Here is a 17,896-nt window from a genome sequence, read left to right as displayed (position 1 = left end):
CTGAATTTGTCTAGCTTCACCTTCCAGCCATGGTATTGTGTTATACCCCTCCTGTGTATACCTTTCCTTGGTTGCTATCCAGCGTACCTCACTGCCTGGCCAGTTCATGTGTCTTTTATGACTGAGAACATACCAGGTTGTTGCCCTTTCACCACATATTTATTCTAGCCTTACAAAGTATAACAGCATACTGAAGGCTTACAGCAAGCGGCGGCTTCCACATAGCCTTCTCTGCTCAGCCCCAGCTCACCCTCTAAGCTTTTCCCCTGCTTCCTGTTCCTCCACTTATATCCTCCCAATTACTGAGCCAATTGTCCCATTAGCCCAGAAATTGCCAAATGTCAGTAACCCCCAACAAAAATTGATTAATTGGCTTCAGTTAAGCCTGCACTCATCCCAGTGCTGTAGCAACCTCAGAGACCAGGGTGCTACTAATAGTGCCCTGTCACAATACCTCTCTGCTAGATAGAAGATCCTATTATTTAATATTTGCTCTCCATGCAGATACTTATAGACTGGAATCAAGTTACCTCTTAACCTTCTCTTTGTTACATTAGATTCAAAGAGCTCAATCTATTTATCACTATAAGGCAGGTTTTCTAATCTTTTAACCATTCTCGTGGCTCTTCTCTGCATCCTCTCCAATTTATTAACACCTTTCTTGAATTGTGACCACCAGAACTGGACACGGTATTCCAGCAGTGGTAGCAGCAGTGCCAAATAAAGAGGTAAAAAATCTTCTCTACGCCTACTCAAGGGTCCTCTGTTTATGCATCCCAGGATTGCAATAGCTCTTTTGGCTACAGCATTATATTGGGAGCTCATGTTCAGCTTATGATCCACCAAGACACTCAAATCTTTTTCAAAGTCACTGCTTCCCAGGACAGAGTCCCCCAGCCTGCAAGTATGGCCTATATTCTTTGTTCCTACATGTATACATATACATTTAGCCATATTAAAACGCATATTGTTTGCCTGTGCCCAGTTTACCAAGTGATCCAGATCACTCTGAATCAGTGACTTGTCCCCTTCATTATATACCATTTTCCCACGTTTTGTGTCATCTGAAAACTTTATCAGTGACGATTTTATGTTTTCTTCCAGGTCATTGATAAAAATGTTAAATAACTTAGGGTCAAGAACCGATCTCTTTGGGACACCACTGTAAACATACCCACTCAGTGATGATGCCCTGTTAACAGTTACATTTTGAGACCTATCAGTCAATCAGGTTTTAATCCATTTAATGTGTGCCATGTTAATTTTATATCGTTCTAGATTTTTAATCAAAACATTGAACATACCAAGTAAAATGCTTTACAGAAGGCTAAGTATATTAGATCAACCCCCATGTTGGCCACAACACTTTCTGAGTTAGGAAATGGTCATCTATAATGTTTAGAAATTCAGTATTGGCAGCACAAGACCTTCACATGTATTTTAAAGTCTGTATAAATGTATTAGTTACCAGCAAAGATGAAAAACAGGTTTTCCTTCAGCCAGGAGGTAAGAAATGTATATCCCTCTTTCAGGATGTAAATTAAGAAGTATAAGCTAACACAGTGGATGCTCATTTATATACAAAGTCAACACAGAAGCAGCACGCAGGGGGTGGGGGCAAGGGAAGCAAGCCTCAGGTGGTTATCCTGTCTATGAGCAAAGACAATGAACTTTGAGGGTATATGGGATCTCAGCGAGCCTTCGTTGAAAACACCGCAGGAGACTTTGGGTGAGATGAACTTATTTAGACAAGTGGTTAACCTGTTAGTTAAGTTTAGTCTCTAGAAAGCATGTTACAGTTGTGTTTTATATTTGTTTCTAGTATTTTTACTCTAATCACTTGAATCTTTGATAATAAATTTATACTGACAATGAGAATAAGTTTATTGAAGTGCTGTGATATTAAGCAAAGTACTGATCTTGAGCTGAATCTTACAAACTGATGAGTTCTGTTCCTTTGGGAACAGTGGACCTGGTAGCTCTGTGAGTAGCCCATGTGAGGGGATCACTTCAAAAGGGACTTGAAGACTGGGGTGAACCTGTTAAACTGCAAGGTAAAGTAAGAGCTGGCATAGCCCAGAGAAAAGCTCTTGAGTCGCTAACAGGCTGGTGATGTAAGGAGGCTGACACCTAACTAAGAATAAAGCAAGACTCCTTCATGCTGAAAGAAGAAAAGAACAAGGTGATTCTCAGTCACAAGAGTGAACAAAAATTTTTCCTCTAATGGTGATTTAGGTGCCCAAACATGAATTTAGGAAACCTGCACTTTAGGTTAGTTGCCCCCCTACACACACACACACACACACACACACACACACACAATGAGAACAACAGAACAGCTAACCTTAATTAACCTTTACTATGTACAACCATCATACCTACCTCCTGAATTAAGGAATCGTTTTCCACTCCGGACAACAGGATACTTCTCTGCTAATCTTTTATCGGGCCATATTAGTCCATCTGCTGCAAATACTACTTTATGATTAGCTTGCTGGAACTTCTTTAGCATCTCTTCAGGGCCACCCGCAAAGATAACATCGTAGCTAAAGTAATGGAGAGAGACCTGTTAGATAGCTCTGATTTTAAACAAGAAAATTCAAATCAGAAAAGCTTTGGCTTATTCAGACTTAAAACCATGCAGAGTTAAATAAACCTAAGAGTGGTCTCTTAATTTTGATGTAACTGTTTCATTCAGAAACATGGTATATTACCATACTTTAAGTTAACACCATCTACAGATCCTATTTCTTACCAAGATATGACCAATCACTATCTTAACCACTCTACATATATGTATCCCTTCCCTGACCACTTACACACAAAATTCTCTGAATATTTCACTTTTTTGGCTGAAATGTTTAAGGCTTTGCCTCTAATTTGGAGGTTTTTTTTTTTTTTTTTTTGGTTTGGTTGGGTTTTTTTAGTTTAAGGAGTTTTAAATAATAATAATAAGAATATACTTTTTCCAATTGTAAAACAACTTTCTAAAATTAATTTATTTATTGGGTAGGAGCTCAACAACTGACACAGATTGGGGTTGAAATCTGGCATAAAATGGCCCTTGCTGGAAAGCAGTGAGTGGTCTTGTTCCAGAAAGCAACTAGTTTTGATTTGATGGGGTGACTATCTTTAAAAAGTCACATACTGAGCATGTACAGTAGCCCTACAGTTGTAAACCTAGGGAAACCAATGAATGCATCTACCTTAACACTAATATAATGAAATACTGTCTACATCTAATGACTAGCGCCCTTGTTTATGCACACTTTAGGTGCTATTCCAGTCAGTAAGTGTTAGGCTAGGATGCCTGCTTTCCTTAGTGACAATTATAGAGGTTTGAATTTAAAGCAATTACATATGCAATAAATACCATGAATATGTTGCATAGCACAGATATATGCCCCATGGTCTGAGTCTTGATCTATGGGTTTTTTACTATGCAATCTAGTCACTTACTTCAAAAAAGTAAACCAAATTAATAGGAGCATAGGAAATAAAAACTGCTGGTTGAATTAAATCAGTAGTCCATCTTGTCCAGCAGCCTGTCTCCTAGCATGGCCAGCACTAGATGTTTGAGGAAGGGGAAAGAAGCCCTTCAACAGACCAGTTTGAACTACTTGCCCATAGGAGAAGTTTTGCCTAAATCCGGTCAGTTACTGGATGGCTATGAAAGAGAAAGTCTTTTATTCCTTGTAATCCCCCTCTCCCGCTGCCACTGTAACGTTAATGTGGATGTTCTCTTTACCCATGAGAATGTCCAGTCCTTGAATCCTGCTAAGCTCCTGGTCTCAGTGATATCTTGGAGGAGTGAGCGTCACAAGTTTATTGTGCATTGGAGGGCCAAGTGGGGAGAGGGGAAACAAACTTCTCAGTTTTGAAGATTGTTGCCTTTCAATTTTATTATGTTCTTGTACTACAAAAAACTGGTAAACAGAAGCTCTGCATTTAACTTCTCTATCTCATTCATCATTTGGTATTAAGCAAACATATCCCTTCTTCTCCCTCACCTCTAAACTAAATAGCTCCAGTGTTTCATTCCATCCTCATAATGAAATCTTTCTATTTCTAGTAATATTACTCTCTCAAATCTGAACACCATTTTCCTGCTATAACTTTTTGGAGGTTGGTTGAGCAGAACTACACTGTATTCTAGGTGAAAAGAGACATATCACTGAGAGCATTGTAATATTTTCTCTCTCATTCATTACACATCTTAACCTTTTGTTTTGACTGCTGTTGCTTATTGAGCAGAAGTTTTCACTGAGCTGTCTACAATGATGCCCAGGTCTCTTTCCCAAGAGGTTACAGTTAATTTTACAATAAGCACTGTTTATGTGTAGTTCAATTTATTTAAATTATTCCTGCCAATGGTGCATTTCTAAGTTACATATCCCTGTCACTTGACAAGGCTCCGATTCCTCTAAGGCCTTCTCTAACCAGGTACAGCAGTGAGTGACCAGCCATTAGTGTAGCTGTACCATTACCAACACCCAGTATAGCCAGCAAAAATAAGATACTCTTTGAAGTGGTGCAGCTTATTTTGCTTGAAAGTGGGACTAATTGCACTTGTTTGCCTTCCCCTTTTACACTAAGGATTTGTACCAATGAAGCTACACCAGTCGTTGAAGTCCTCAAGACCTGACTTAGTGCTATTGTTACATCTGCCCCCAACCCATACCACACAATGCAGTTAGCTTCCCCACCTAACTGACTTTCCTGTAGACATTGGCAGTGGAGGGCACGATATCTGCCCAAGTCCCTATTCTCCCTAGATTAAATCTAAGCATGCATACACTCTGAAAATTAGTGGCATTTATCTTATTTACTCTAAAGGAAAATACTGTTTAAGTAATAAAACAGCTGTTGAAAGAGGCATTTGTGAGAAATGGGTTTTCAAAGCATCCTCTATAAAGGAAGAGAAAACCACCGGCAAAAGCTACTTGTTATGAACCATAACAGAAGCAGCAGAGTCAGAGTTAAGTCCCTTTGCCAAAAAAATGCCTTATTCCAAAATTGAGAGACTTGGCATAGTGCATACTTTCCAGCTTATTTCCTATGGGGGAAGAGGGGAAGGAAGAGAGACTTCAAAAACAATCTCAATCTATCTGCCAGGATGAGGACACGGTAATAGCAAGACCACCATTTTCTGGAGTTAAGGGAAAAAAATCCTTGCCTCATAAATTACTCTGAAGACAAATGAGTAATTTAAAAGGAAACTCATTTTTCTGATAGTATCATCTTTGGTGCCCCTTTCTCTTCAAGCAGGTGCAATTTCTTGCTGCACTTAACTCCAAAAGGCATAAGCATATACATTAGGGGAGAAGGCATGCCAGAGCGTACTGCACAACATCTATTCTTTGCTTCCCAGCGACCACAGGAAGCAGAGTGTCAGAGCAGCCCGAAAGTCATTCTAATTTACATGGGTTGGGGCAGGCAGCAGAGGCTGAGTAAGCCCCGCAAAAGGCATCATCAATTACTCAGACTTTAAGGCCAGAAGGGACAATCATGATCATCTAGTCTGACTTCCTGCACATTGCAGGCCACAGAACCTCACCCACCCACACCTATATTAGACCTCTAACCTCTGACTGACTTACTGAATTCCTCAAATCATAATTTAAAGACTTCACGTTACAGAGAATCAACCATTTACTCTAGTTCAAACCAGCAAGTGCTCAATGCCCCACACTGTAAAAGAAGGTGAAACCCCCCCCCCCACACACCCCGCCAGCGTCTCTGCTTGAAAGCTACTTCCCTCCTCAAATGCAGGAACTAAAGGAGAATCCATCCACTGAGTACTACTCTAAGAGTAGTCCTTTGAAGGGAAGGGGACCTACTTACAGAGTAGGAATAAGGGTGCTGGAGTCTAATCTTTACAGACTTTGCTAAAAGGATTTAAATTTATGATGCTAAAATAAAGTGCTTCACATCCAAGTATCTTTACATTCACAGAACTTCTTAACACTCATTCCAATTTTGCAATTGTATAAAGAGCCTTTAAAAAAGGTAATCCTATCCATTTGGCTTGGCAGACCTGACCAACACAGCCACCACTAGTTTGGAAGAGGAGGAGGGCTCTACAGCACAAACCAGAGTAACTGGTAAATACGCACCCCAAGGAAAGGAAGTGTGTTACAGAACGTATAGAAAACTGGTTTGCCCTCCTGTAGGTTTGTCACAAGACTTTATGAAAAGAAATAAGTATGCCTTGGAACCTCCCCTGCCTTACAAAAATTATCTGCCTTTGCCCAGAAACATCCTTCCCTCCTCTTCCCATTCAAATTGGTGAAGCCTGATTCAGAGCTAGGATACAGCAAGACAGAGGGGAAAGGCTGATGGGGAGTTGGTCAAAGGCTTTAGCCCAGTAGTTTTATGGCAGGCTGCACTTTTTCAAATGGATCTACTGAAGCATCTTCCAGCTGAGGACAGGAGCCAGCTGCATCTCCAAAGCACTGCTTCCCAAGCAAATTTACTACTGCAATAGCAGGTTTATCAAAAGTGGCTCCATTCCTCCCTCATCCCCAGAAGAGTAGCGTAATGCCCTGCACTAACTACTTGTGAAATGGATATGCTGGCCAGGACTCAGCAAGCGAAAGAATAACCCACACAGGTGTTTATGGCTTTAAAAAACAAACTGAAGCTTTATTAGTCAGTGTGATTAAACTTTATTAATAGTGAGCTTTAATTTAAACACCACCACCACCACAACTGTTACTCAGCAACACCAATCCATTGTGGAGCTCCCATTTCCACTAACTGAGAGGGCTCTCTTATCATACAAGGCAGCTTCACTTCTGATCCAAACAAATGCCAGTGTTAGGGATTAACCATCCTTCTAATGCTCCTCTTTCATGAAGAGAAGTGCTAAAAATACTGATAATGGATGAGTGAACATGTGCACAATTTAGATGCCCAATACTCCTGTCTGAGTCCTCATTGGCTCCTGGCCCATTGCTCACGGTTGAAGTAAGCAAAGGCCCTTGCAAAAACTACCCTACTTTCCTGCAACATTTAGTTACTTTTATGTAACTAAATCTTGTCATTGACTGTATCATTCATTACATGCCATGCCTGCCTGTTACTTCAAGGAAAGCAAAAAAAGAAAAAGCATCTTGCAGCATAGGAAAAATTCCTTCCCAATTCTACACAGGTGTTCAGCCATAGCTTAGATTAATACCACAGCCCATTTCTAGCTAGAAAACTGAACTTGTTCCTACATGAAATTATGAGACTGCACCAGTAATTCAGTGTATCTAACTGACCTTGCATGAGCAACAGTGGGATTTGAACCTGGGACTCTGAGAATTAGCAGTATGAGACTTTAATACTCAGACTATCGGAGTAAGACCTCGTGACTTTTATACCCACTTAGGGAGAGGGCAAAAGCAAAAAGGACAGACTTTAACTCAAGAAATATAAAATGGAGGGTGGGGGGAAGAAATCCCTCTACAATCAGTATAAAAATTTGAGATTACACACACATCCTAAGTAAAGATATCTTCAAAATTAAATTGTAAAATAAGTTTCATTAGTACTTGCCCAATAGGGCAGACTAAATTACTCATTTTATCAAACCCAAATAAGGTTAACTCCTTTTAAAGAATGAAACAAACAATTGCTCTCAAGATGCATTCCATTTATCAAAATACAGTAAATTGGTAATAAGGTTAAATATGAAAGAAAGTGTCTGCAAGTAGCAATTTCATATCTGAATGGGTAGCTTATCCTACCAATCGTACATCACTCTAAATGCAAATTAAATGTAAGAGAATGAAAATATTTAGTCCCCTGTCAGTTCTATTACAAATGTTGTTCATAAAGCAGGTAAACTGATTTCTGCTTTCCATTTCTAACTACTTTTTGCATATCACAAAGAGAAAAAAATGAGAGAATGTAAGTCAAGTCATAAAACATGACTGTAAGGTTGAAAATCCAGTCGAACAGCTGCCCTAACTCATAATGTAATCAGAAAAGCATGAGAACTTTTGAATAAATAAGATGATGCAGGGAGATCACTCTCTCACATATGAACTTTGCTAACCTACCCCTCCATATCTGTTTAACTTGCAAAAACACTCAAACTTTAAAGGAAATCCAAAATTGCACAGAAGTTATACTAAATCAAAAGAGAAATTAACCTGATGTAAGTCCAAGAGGCCATTGCATTGTGGTCTTGTTTAGAATGAGTGTGTGTGTAAATGACAGACTGAGTGGTTTTAAAGATGAAAAGAAAGAAAAGGAAAAAAAAAAGAATTGTAGTATGTCTGCCAAAAATTTTATTCCAAACTGACAGAAGTCTGCATCAGATAGGACATCACTGTCAATAATAAAAGCAGCAGATGTTACTCAGCTCACACAAAACTTCTCAGGGTGCACAAACTGAAGCATTTCTGCAATTCCCTACTTTGTGATTCACTCTCCTTGCATCCACCAAGGCAACTGCTTTAAAGGTTTGACCTGGCTCTGATAGAAGTTGACAGAGAAGCTTCTGTAGAATTCCATGGACCAGATTCTCAGTTACACCAATCCTGTCCTTAGGGAAGGAACAGGAGGGATTTGGCAGGTGGGGAGGGAAAGATAGCTTCAGGTCACCTTTGTGTGCTCCTTGTATTCTGGTCTGAGGGACCTACCTGGCCCCCAGGGAAGTTGCTCTAACTTATACTTTGCTATGGGACCTGGGAAGCAGAAAATCATGGTAGTTCAGTGTGCTGCAGCATGTTACATCCCTGCTGTGGGGCTGTCCTCTCCCCATAGGCAGTAGAATCATGGCTGGTGAGGGGGCCCTTACTGAAGCTCTACAGCAGTTGGGGAGACCCCTCACACAGGAGATATTTCCAGGGAGCATTTCCAGCCTATTTAAGACCCCTTTAAACTGCCAGACCAACATAAAGGGGCTTTCGTGTTTTTGAGAATTATGCCCCAGCGGTCTACTGGCCACCACTTCAGTTTGAAGCTGCTTTTACCACTTCCTCACACACCATTTCCATCTCACAATCACCTTCTGTTAGAACAGCAACAAGACAGTTGCTTTTTCATGGGAAAAGGTAAACTAATAACCAAATGTTTAGTCAGTCAATGGGTTTCACAGCTTGGTCATGCAATAACATTGTTCATAGTACAGCAGAGCCATGGCCCTGAGACAATTTCTACATCTGTAAATCTGACAAAAACCAACATCTGCTCCAATTGCATAATATTTTTATGAATGGAAAACTAGAAGCTAACTTTCTCCAATAAAAACTAAAAGAGGAGAAAATATCAGCATGCCACAAGAGCTTTTATTAGCATCCTATACAGAATAGAGCATGAAAGCAACAAGCAGAATTTGCTTACCATTCAATAAACATTACAATCAAGTCCTCTTGATCAGCATAGCTGTCTATTCCTTCTTTCAGCAATCGCACTTTCTGTCCTCCTCCAATAGAGTTAATTAACTTCCCACCTTTCCACTCTTCACCTTTACCAAGAACCTGGGAACAGGGAGAAATTGTATTTTTTCACTTGTACCCAGAGGGTAATTTTTAATATAACCTTGTTAAAAAATGGATGTCAAAGCAGAGGCAAGCAAGCAAACGCCAACTAGTGGATGTTCTAGCATTGTAAAATGCAGTGAGCCAGCATTTCAAGCATTGTAAGTTTTCCATGCCTCAAGTAGAACTGAGCACAATGACATCATTTCAGAAATAGAGACAATTCCAAACCAAATAAGAACCCAAAGATTACTTTCCACTACATCTCATATCTCTCTCACTTAGGAAGAGAAGATATGTTGATGGTAATATTCCTCTAAATTGTATATTAAAACATTCACTCACTATATGACCTTTAAACATTGCTACAGTATTTGGAGGTAAAGAGGGGTAAGAGCATAAAAGGGACATGACAATGGAAACTATAAACATTTAAGTGGCATATGCTCCAATACACTTGTTAGTCTATAAGGTGCCACAGGACTCTTTGCCGCTTTTTCAGATGCAGACTAACATGGCAACCCCTCTGATACTATAAACATTTAGTTGTTTTTAATGCCTCAGGCCACTTTCTCACACTACAGGTTTAGGATGGATTCCTCAATGTATGATAGGCAATTAAATCAACAGAATTCCATCCTTACCAAGTATTGTAGGGAATCATATCAACAATAACCACCTAAATCTTTTCAGAGTAACAGCCGTGTTACTTACAATGCTTGAAATGTTGGCTCACTGCATTTTACAATGAATCCGATGAAGTGAGCTGTAGCTCACGAAAGCTCATGCTCAAATAAATTGGTTAGTCTCCAAGGTGCCACAAGTCCTCCTTTTCTTTTTTCACCTAAATCTTTTGTAATCCTTGAAAGTTTAAACACTAGATTATTATATTTTTCTTGAACTACTAACTGTCAGAGGGATTACAGCAATATAGTTGCTATATAACAATCAGCAAAATTACAAGCAAATGGCACTCTCCAAAGGTCAGTTTCCTAGGATTTTTAATATATTATTGTTCAGTTAGGAAAGATGATTTTTCCTCCTGTACTTTTTCAGGACTTGATGGTTGAAGTAAACAGACTACAGCATTTCAACTTATTTCTAAAAGAGAAATCAATGGGCCAACTGCCATGAATTGGTCTCTTTTGATTTATAGTTTCAATAGTGTGATAAGAAAAGGAGTACTTGTGGCACCTTACAGACTAACAAATTTATTTGAGCATAAGCTTTCGTGAGCTACAGCTCACTTCATCGGATGTGATAAGCATTGATAATGTTTTATCAAAGATACATTTCAATCCCTTGGTTTTATCTTGAGGGACTGATTTATGGAGAAAAGTTTTAAAAATGGGGGGGGCGGGGGGGCGCTGATCATGCTCCTGTGAGATTTGCATGCAGGAGGCAGCTTCAGGATACAGATTCCTTCATTCTGCATTGGAAATAGTAGTCCAGAGTAGGCCACCAAGAGGATTGGGTGATCAAAAGTGGTGAAAGAGTGATAAGGGAGGAGTGGGAAGATTTGTATTGTCCTCTCACCAGCTCTGCAGAGATTCCCTGGGAAATATAACACAGCTAAGGGATTTATTAGGTTTCTATGCACCCCACTTCCCCAATAGTAGGACCCATTTAAGAGGTATGGGGCCCTGAAGGCATCTTCAGCTTCATGAGCTCTGTCAGCACAGCTCCCATGGGTTTTGCTGCAGGAGGGATGATGAGGTAGTCAAATAAATATAGCTTTGCTAAGCAAAAACTAAGGTGTGACATGATAATCTACAAACACTTGAAGGGTGCGAATACTGAGGGAAGGGTGGCATGCTTAGAATGAAAACGTGTAACAGCAAAATAGCTAAGAGTAATAACAAATGTGGTAGTAATGGAATGAAATTCAGAAAGAAAACACGCTTTCAGAAATGTCATTCTAACAGTGAAATCTATGAATCTGTGGAATAATTTCTCAAGGTCCGTGGAAGAAACCCCATTCCCTGGCACATTTAGAAACAGACTAGACAAAACACTAGCAAATGTCTAATGGGAAACATATCCTGCAAGGATACGGAACAGATGACCTAATGGGTTGTCTCCATTGCTAGGTTCCATAACTGTTTTACCTGACTGCAGCATAATCATGACACATTGTTTCTGTGTTAAGACTATTTCATTTCTGAGTTAAGGCTATAAAACTATGTCCAATATTCAGCATGAGTGACAGCATACAGTACCTTCACTGTATAGTTGAAGTGCTTTGCAGTTTGCATGAAGCGGTGAAAGCCATCTGTTTCTTTAGTTGCAACAGTTAGAACTAATAGTTTATCTGGTGAGGGCAAAGAGAGATAAGATCAACAACTTTATATCATAAAGCCACAGTTTATGACAAAGAGGCTGACTATCAGATTTTAATGCATATTAGCTTTCATAGTCCACACTGAGCAACATGGTGGTGTTACTAAAGTACTTGTGCCCCTTTGTGCGTCTGATTTAGAAAAAAAAAAAAGGGGAGGATGTCACATTACAGGATTACAACTTCAGATGAGGAACCAATGACTTCAGATGAACAAAAACCCTGTGTTCTTCCATATGCCCCAATGAAAAAAGCAGAATATATCTAAGACACAAACAAATGGAATATAAACGAAAAACAAGCTAAAGAAAAAGGATGCAATACATTTCTAGTCTGAATTTGAACTAATCCTTTGTCTGATCACCACACGGCAGCACAGACTTTTGTACCAGATCCCAGCTTAACAAATCCTTTAAATGCAGTTGGCAGGCACAGGGGCTTGGAGACTCTGTTTATAGGTTAACATGTTTACAGTTCTAGAAATACACTGCTGAGAGTAGAGTCCCCTGGAAGCCTGCACTCCTGTGACTGATTAAATTTTTTTGCCTTTAAAACATGTTGTCAAAGAGAAAAACTGTTCATTCTTATTCCAAGTCTGAGGTTTGTATGATACCTTGTTGACTACTCTGTACTTTCAGTGGCATGCCAGCAAATGACAGTACAACAAACTTTCTTGTCATCGCCTTTGCTTTTGACTGAGAAGTCTGTATCTTGAACAGTTCAGATGAAACTGTGAAGCTCCGAAAGAGCTTGGCATTGCTCTGACCCAACTGTTGAGCACTGCTCTGTACCATGGCCTCAATACCATGGCTATGCAATAAAGGTCCACACTCAGTTATGGGTACCTAATCATGCAGGAACCCTATCCAACTTTAACTTTCTAGTCAGACTGGTCAGTTCGCCAGTGAGTATTTCAGTTCTCTAGTTTGTTTCAAGCCACAGCTGTTTTCTAAACAGAGCTTGTGAGATCAACTGATCCAGAAATTCAAAATGATCTCCTCCAGATGGAGTTCACGTTGCTTCACTTCCCCAAAAATCCCCTAGTCTTATCTTCAGCGGTGTTGCAACATCTGTTCTAGGCAGAAGCTGTGACAACATCCCTACTATGATTGCAGCTCACTCCAGGACAGACTGATCATCCCCTAAACACACAGGTCTTCAACATCTGTGTATTTTATTGGTCACCTTCCAGTTGGCATTTTGTTTGGCTTGGCAACAATCAAATTAACAAACCATGATGTAGTAAATATACTGCTTATCCGTTTCTGTCACTTGCCTTGTAGAAGGGATGCATATCACTAGTTACTGTTCCCTGGGGTCAGCGCGCTTCAGCAAACCAATTGAGCTATCACTATTTCATTGCTTCTTCATCTACTCCTTTGATTACTGGGTGAGAGCTAACAAAATAGCAAAAGGAGAACTAGGAACAGAACAACAGGGCCCAAGAAAATAACATGATTCACTAACCACATCGAAGGAGAAGTGGAGTTTTAACCTAGAGTGTTCATGAAGGAAAGTGTTTCCTTTTAATTCAACCCCACTAGACTACAGAGATTGGCCTCAAGATCCATATAAATAGGAAATCAAAATTACAGCTCTGACTCCCATTGTGCAGTGCCTTGCCCTGGTTGTCTGCCTAGCTACTGCCCTCCCTCCCTTGCGTGGCTTTATTTCAGTGATGGAGTGGTGTCAAAAGTTTTAAATTAAAGTATTTGGAAATTATTTTGGATCAAAGAGCCAACAGAAATGTAAATGATATTTTAAGTAAAGAGTAGCATTTAATAGAGATCAGTGAAGTAGTACAGATAAACTAAGAACTGAGTGGACAAAAACTTCTGGAGGTTAAAAAAAAAGAATTATTTCCCACTCCTCTGGTCCTTGACCATCTTCATTTCCTGGATCAAAAGTACCAAAATCGTGCAGGAGAGGTGGCTCTAATATCCCCAGCCAAAGTGGAAACTGAAAATTCTTCAAGTGTGACAAGAAAAAAAATCAATTTGAGATTTACAGCCCAAGTTTGTATACTAGACAGGTTTAGAGAAACATCCAAGCTTTAGGGTGCTTAACCAAATATTTTTAAATTTCTCAAGCTTTGCAACTTAAAAATATTTCAGCAGCCTTTTGTAAAAATACAGTCCCCATGTTTTAAAATGTATGGGTTATTCTCACAATAGGACTTCAATGCAAAGTGTCCATGGAGGTACTGACCTACAACTACACACAAAATGTGAAATAGTACTTCTATATGACTAAAAAACTGTTTGTTTAAAAGGACAGCCAATCTAAAGTGGTTATAAGGGAGTCAATATAGAATGAATAAAAGTAAATCCTGGACCACGACTAAAACAAAACTGAAGAGAAAAGGGCTGGGTTTTTTCCCTGTGGAATGAGAGTAAATTATATATTAATTTAAAAATTCAGCACTTAAAAGAAATAGAATGCACTGGAAAATGTGATCATACTAGACCATTACAAAGCCAAGTTAATCCTACATGACCTCTAAAGAATTAGCTACAGACTTACAAGACTTGGCAGAATTTCATTTGGGGCAGACATATTTTACATCTACCCTTTCCGGCAGAATGTTAACATCAAGGATTTCAACATCTGTACTAGACACGATGATGTAAGTGCCAAGCCTGGGCTAGATTAGATTTTTTTTAAATATGCAATTCAACTTAATGACTCAGAAAAAAATTCAAACCAACATGTTCTGATAAGCACAAGTTATCTAGCATAGCTAATTGGGGGAGGGAGGGTTGTTTGTTTGGTTTTTGGTACAATGAAAGTTCGTATAAAGCCATCAGCACTTTGTGCGAAGACATTTGGGGCACGCAGTCCAATATGCACTGTGTTCATTTAGCCCAACATTCATTATACAGCACAGTAATGGTCCAGTACATTTTACTAGACTCATTCAAGATGGGGGAAATGAGCAAGCATGCTGGCATGTAAATAATCACAACCTGTGACTGTATAAAATGGGGCAATGTAGGCAGCCAAATTGAGGAACAGTTGACACTGATTTTCAAGAGGACCTACAAGATGGTTCGTAGTAATTGAAACCACAAACTGATTACATTATTTAGTGTCTCAAACTGTGTCATATCAAAATGAGGCTATAGGTAATATCTGCAATAAGAATATTTTGTCTTTTGGTATATTTGTCCTGGTTTGAACACGCATTTTTTATATTACAGCTAATGAGTTGTTGCATACTCTCATTCAGCATCTCTAATCCATTGATCATACGAGGGTACAAGTTGTTAGGTGTATGTGATCCTTAAAGAGTTCTTTTACAAACACAGTAGCAACTGCAGCTACTGTGCTTTGAGTTGTACTCTGTTTATGCAATAGTTATCCTTTGAAGGGTTTTGTTTTGTTTTTTGAATTGGAACCTGTCTGAAGAAAGCAGACAGAATGCGCTGTCATCCTGTCTATTGTGTCTGGAGAGGCACTGCAAAAATTTATCAGATTACAGTTATATGGGCACACAGCTGAAAAAGCAGCTCCCTTTTCTTTCAAACCCCCAATAAGTTACTAAAAAAATACTTGTGTAATTCATATAACTTCATAGGCCTTATTCTGATCTCATGAACTGGCATAGCTGATGTCGTTGGAGCTGCTGCTCACTTATTCCTATATAAGTGAGGGCAGGTCTAAACTACAGCCTAAATCAATATACCTTACTTCGCTCAGGAGTGTGAAAAAGCCCCACCCCTCCTGAGCAATGCAAGTTTCGGGCTGTCCACACCAGCACAATGTCGGCACGAGACACTCTCCCATCAACATAGTTTCTACTTCTCGCCAAGATAGTGTCATTATGCCAATGGGCGAGCGCTCTCCCATCGGCATGACGGCATCACCAGACCTGTTGCAGCTGCACTGATGTAACTCTGTAGTGTAGACTTGCCCTGAGAGAAGAATCAGGTCCCTCCGTAAAAGAAGAAAAAGACCTAAAAAAAATTACATTCACACATCACATTAAATTCCTTATGAACTCATCTTTAATGTCAATTCCTTCGACAATTCTACTTCTCATTAGTTCTATTTGTGAGCAATTTTAAAAAGAAAAAGAGCCTGATGGCTTTAACACATTAGTCCTGCAAAACAGCTACCTTCTAATGTCAATTCCAATTAAAAATTTCTTGAAATCTGCTATGAAAATGTAAGAGGTCAAATGAGTCTTACTTAAAAGGGACCTGAATTCACTAATTTAGTCATTCAGATGCAGCAAGTCCTTAAAGTCAATGGGCCATATTCTAATCTTATACTGGAATAAACCTGAGGTAACTCTACTGTTGAAGTCATAAAACTAGTCATGTTGAAGTCATAAAACTAGTGTATGTGACAAACAGAATCAGGACAGGTAAGTTTAATCAAGGTGTCTTTTGATTCCAAGATGTGATGCCTCTGAAACCTCAAATTAACAAATAAAAGACCACATAATGCAATGGCCTCAGTATGTTTCTAGCAGATTTCCACACATCACAACAATCATCATGTCTCACGCCCTGATGGAAGACTAAGCCATAGATCAAGGATTGAATGCTACACTTAGCATCTGGCTCCCGAAGGTGATCCCTCTAAATAACGGTTAGGATGCATTGATGAAGCAATGTTGGGAAGATTCCTCTGTCACTGTACTTGATATCAATTTTCCTGGGCCTATACCTAGCCTCCTTACTCACGTGAGTCGTCTCCTTTACTCCAACAGGGCTACTCACTGACACCAAGAAGGACTTGGCCCTGTGGATAAAAGCAGGACTTATTATATTAAAGTCTGTGAGTTCAGTACCTTTAACAAACTATCATTTCACTTAAAAAGCAGGAGGGGGAAGGGAAAAAGAAGAAACAGCTAAAAAATCCTCATGTTAAAACTTAGCATTTCATCTCCATGAGACTACATAATAATGTGCTTGTAATTCAGGATCACCCAGCGTGGCTCTATCCTACTCTAATAGCTGGATTGCTAGAATTCATACAGCCTTTGTGCTAACAGAGCGGGGTCTTTTAGCTTAGCAGTAGAGACTTATGTTTTTAGATCTAGAGGGCCTGGGTTTGAACATTGCTACTGACAGGACACCCATGGCATAGCGTTACAAACTGCTGAAATTAAAATGGATCCTATCTAGTTTCTGGAAACTTCCAATACCACATGCAATTTACATGCACAATAATATTTCGGACAACAAACATGACTGTGCCCCCCACCCAGATCTATACATGTAGGGAATCAAAGCAACTGCAGGAGACCAGTGATATCCATGCAGGGGGCAAAGGGACTCTCCATGAGCATTGATCATCCACCTACTCTTTGGCAAAGAGAAAAGGAGTACTTGTGGCACCTTAGAGACTAACCAATTTATTTGAGCATGAGCTTTCGTGAGCTACAGCTCACTTCATCGGATGCATACCATGGAAACTGCAGCAGACTTTATATACACACAGAGATCATGAAACAATACCTCCTCCCACCCCACTGTCCTGCTGGTAATAGCTTATCTAAAGTGATCATCAAGTTGGGCCATTTCCAGCACAAATCCAGGTTTTCTCACCCTACACCCTCCCACACACAAACTCACTCTCCTGCTGGTAATAGACCATCCAAAGTGACCACTCTCTTCACAATGTGTATGATAATCAAGTTGGGCCATTTCCTCTGTGTGTGTGTGTGTTTGTGTGTCCCCGGAAAAAAAAAGGGGGGGGGGGTGAGAAAGCCTGGATTTGTGCTGGAAATGGCCCACCTTGATTATCATGCACATTGTAGGGAGAGTGGTCACTTTGGATGAGCTATTACCAGCAGGATAGTGAGTTTGTGTGCAGGGGGGTGGAGGGTGAGAAAACCTGGATTTGTGCTGGAAATGGCCCAACTTGATGATCACTTTAGATAAGCTATTACCAGCAGGACAGTGGGGTGAGAGGAGGTATTGTTTCATGATCTCTGTGTGTATATAAAGTCTGCTGCAGTTTCCATGGTATGCATCCGATGAAGTGAGCTGTAGCTCACGAAAGCTCATGCTCAAATAAATTGGTTAGTCTCTAAGGTGCCACAAGTACTCCTTTTCTTTTTGCGAATACAGAC

The 17,896-nt window shown here is 39.8% G+C and overlaps 1 protein-coding gene across 7 annotated transcripts in view; it reads right to left on the bottom strand.

Annotated features, from left to right (window-relative positions):
- Positions 1-17,896, bottom strand: part of PLOD2 (procollagen-lysine,2-oxoglutarate 5-dioxygenase 2) — a 75,061-nt gene that overhangs the window by 43,580 nt on the left and 13,585 nt on the right. For all 7 annotated transcript variants that reach the window (XR_012160783.2, XM_073359749.2, XM_073359748.2 and 4 more), the window contains exons 2-4: positions 11,693-11,784; positions 9,337-9,473; positions 2,383-2,546 (exon numbers count right to left, since the gene is read on the bottom strand). Coding sequence is in view for 6 of the 7 variants with exons in the window: in XM_073359749.2 (XP_073215850.1) it covers positions 2,383-2,546; positions 9,337-9,473; positions 11,693-11,784 (393 nt within the window). In the remaining variant the exon portion in view is untranslated. The remainder of the gene's footprint in view (positions 1-2,382; positions 2,547-9,336; positions 9,474-11,692; positions 11,785-17,896) is intronic.

Source organism: Lepidochelys kempii, chromosome 9 (assembly GCF_965140285.1).
Source record: "Lepidochelys kempii isolate rLepKem1 chromosome 9, rLepKem1.hap1, whole genome shotgun sequence".
NCBI classification, from domain to species: domain Eukaryota; kingdom Metazoa; phylum Chordata; order Testudines; family Cheloniidae; genus Lepidochelys; species Lepidochelys kempii.
Note: the sequence above shows the minus strand (reverse complement) of the source record. Positions and strands in the feature narration are given on the sequence as shown.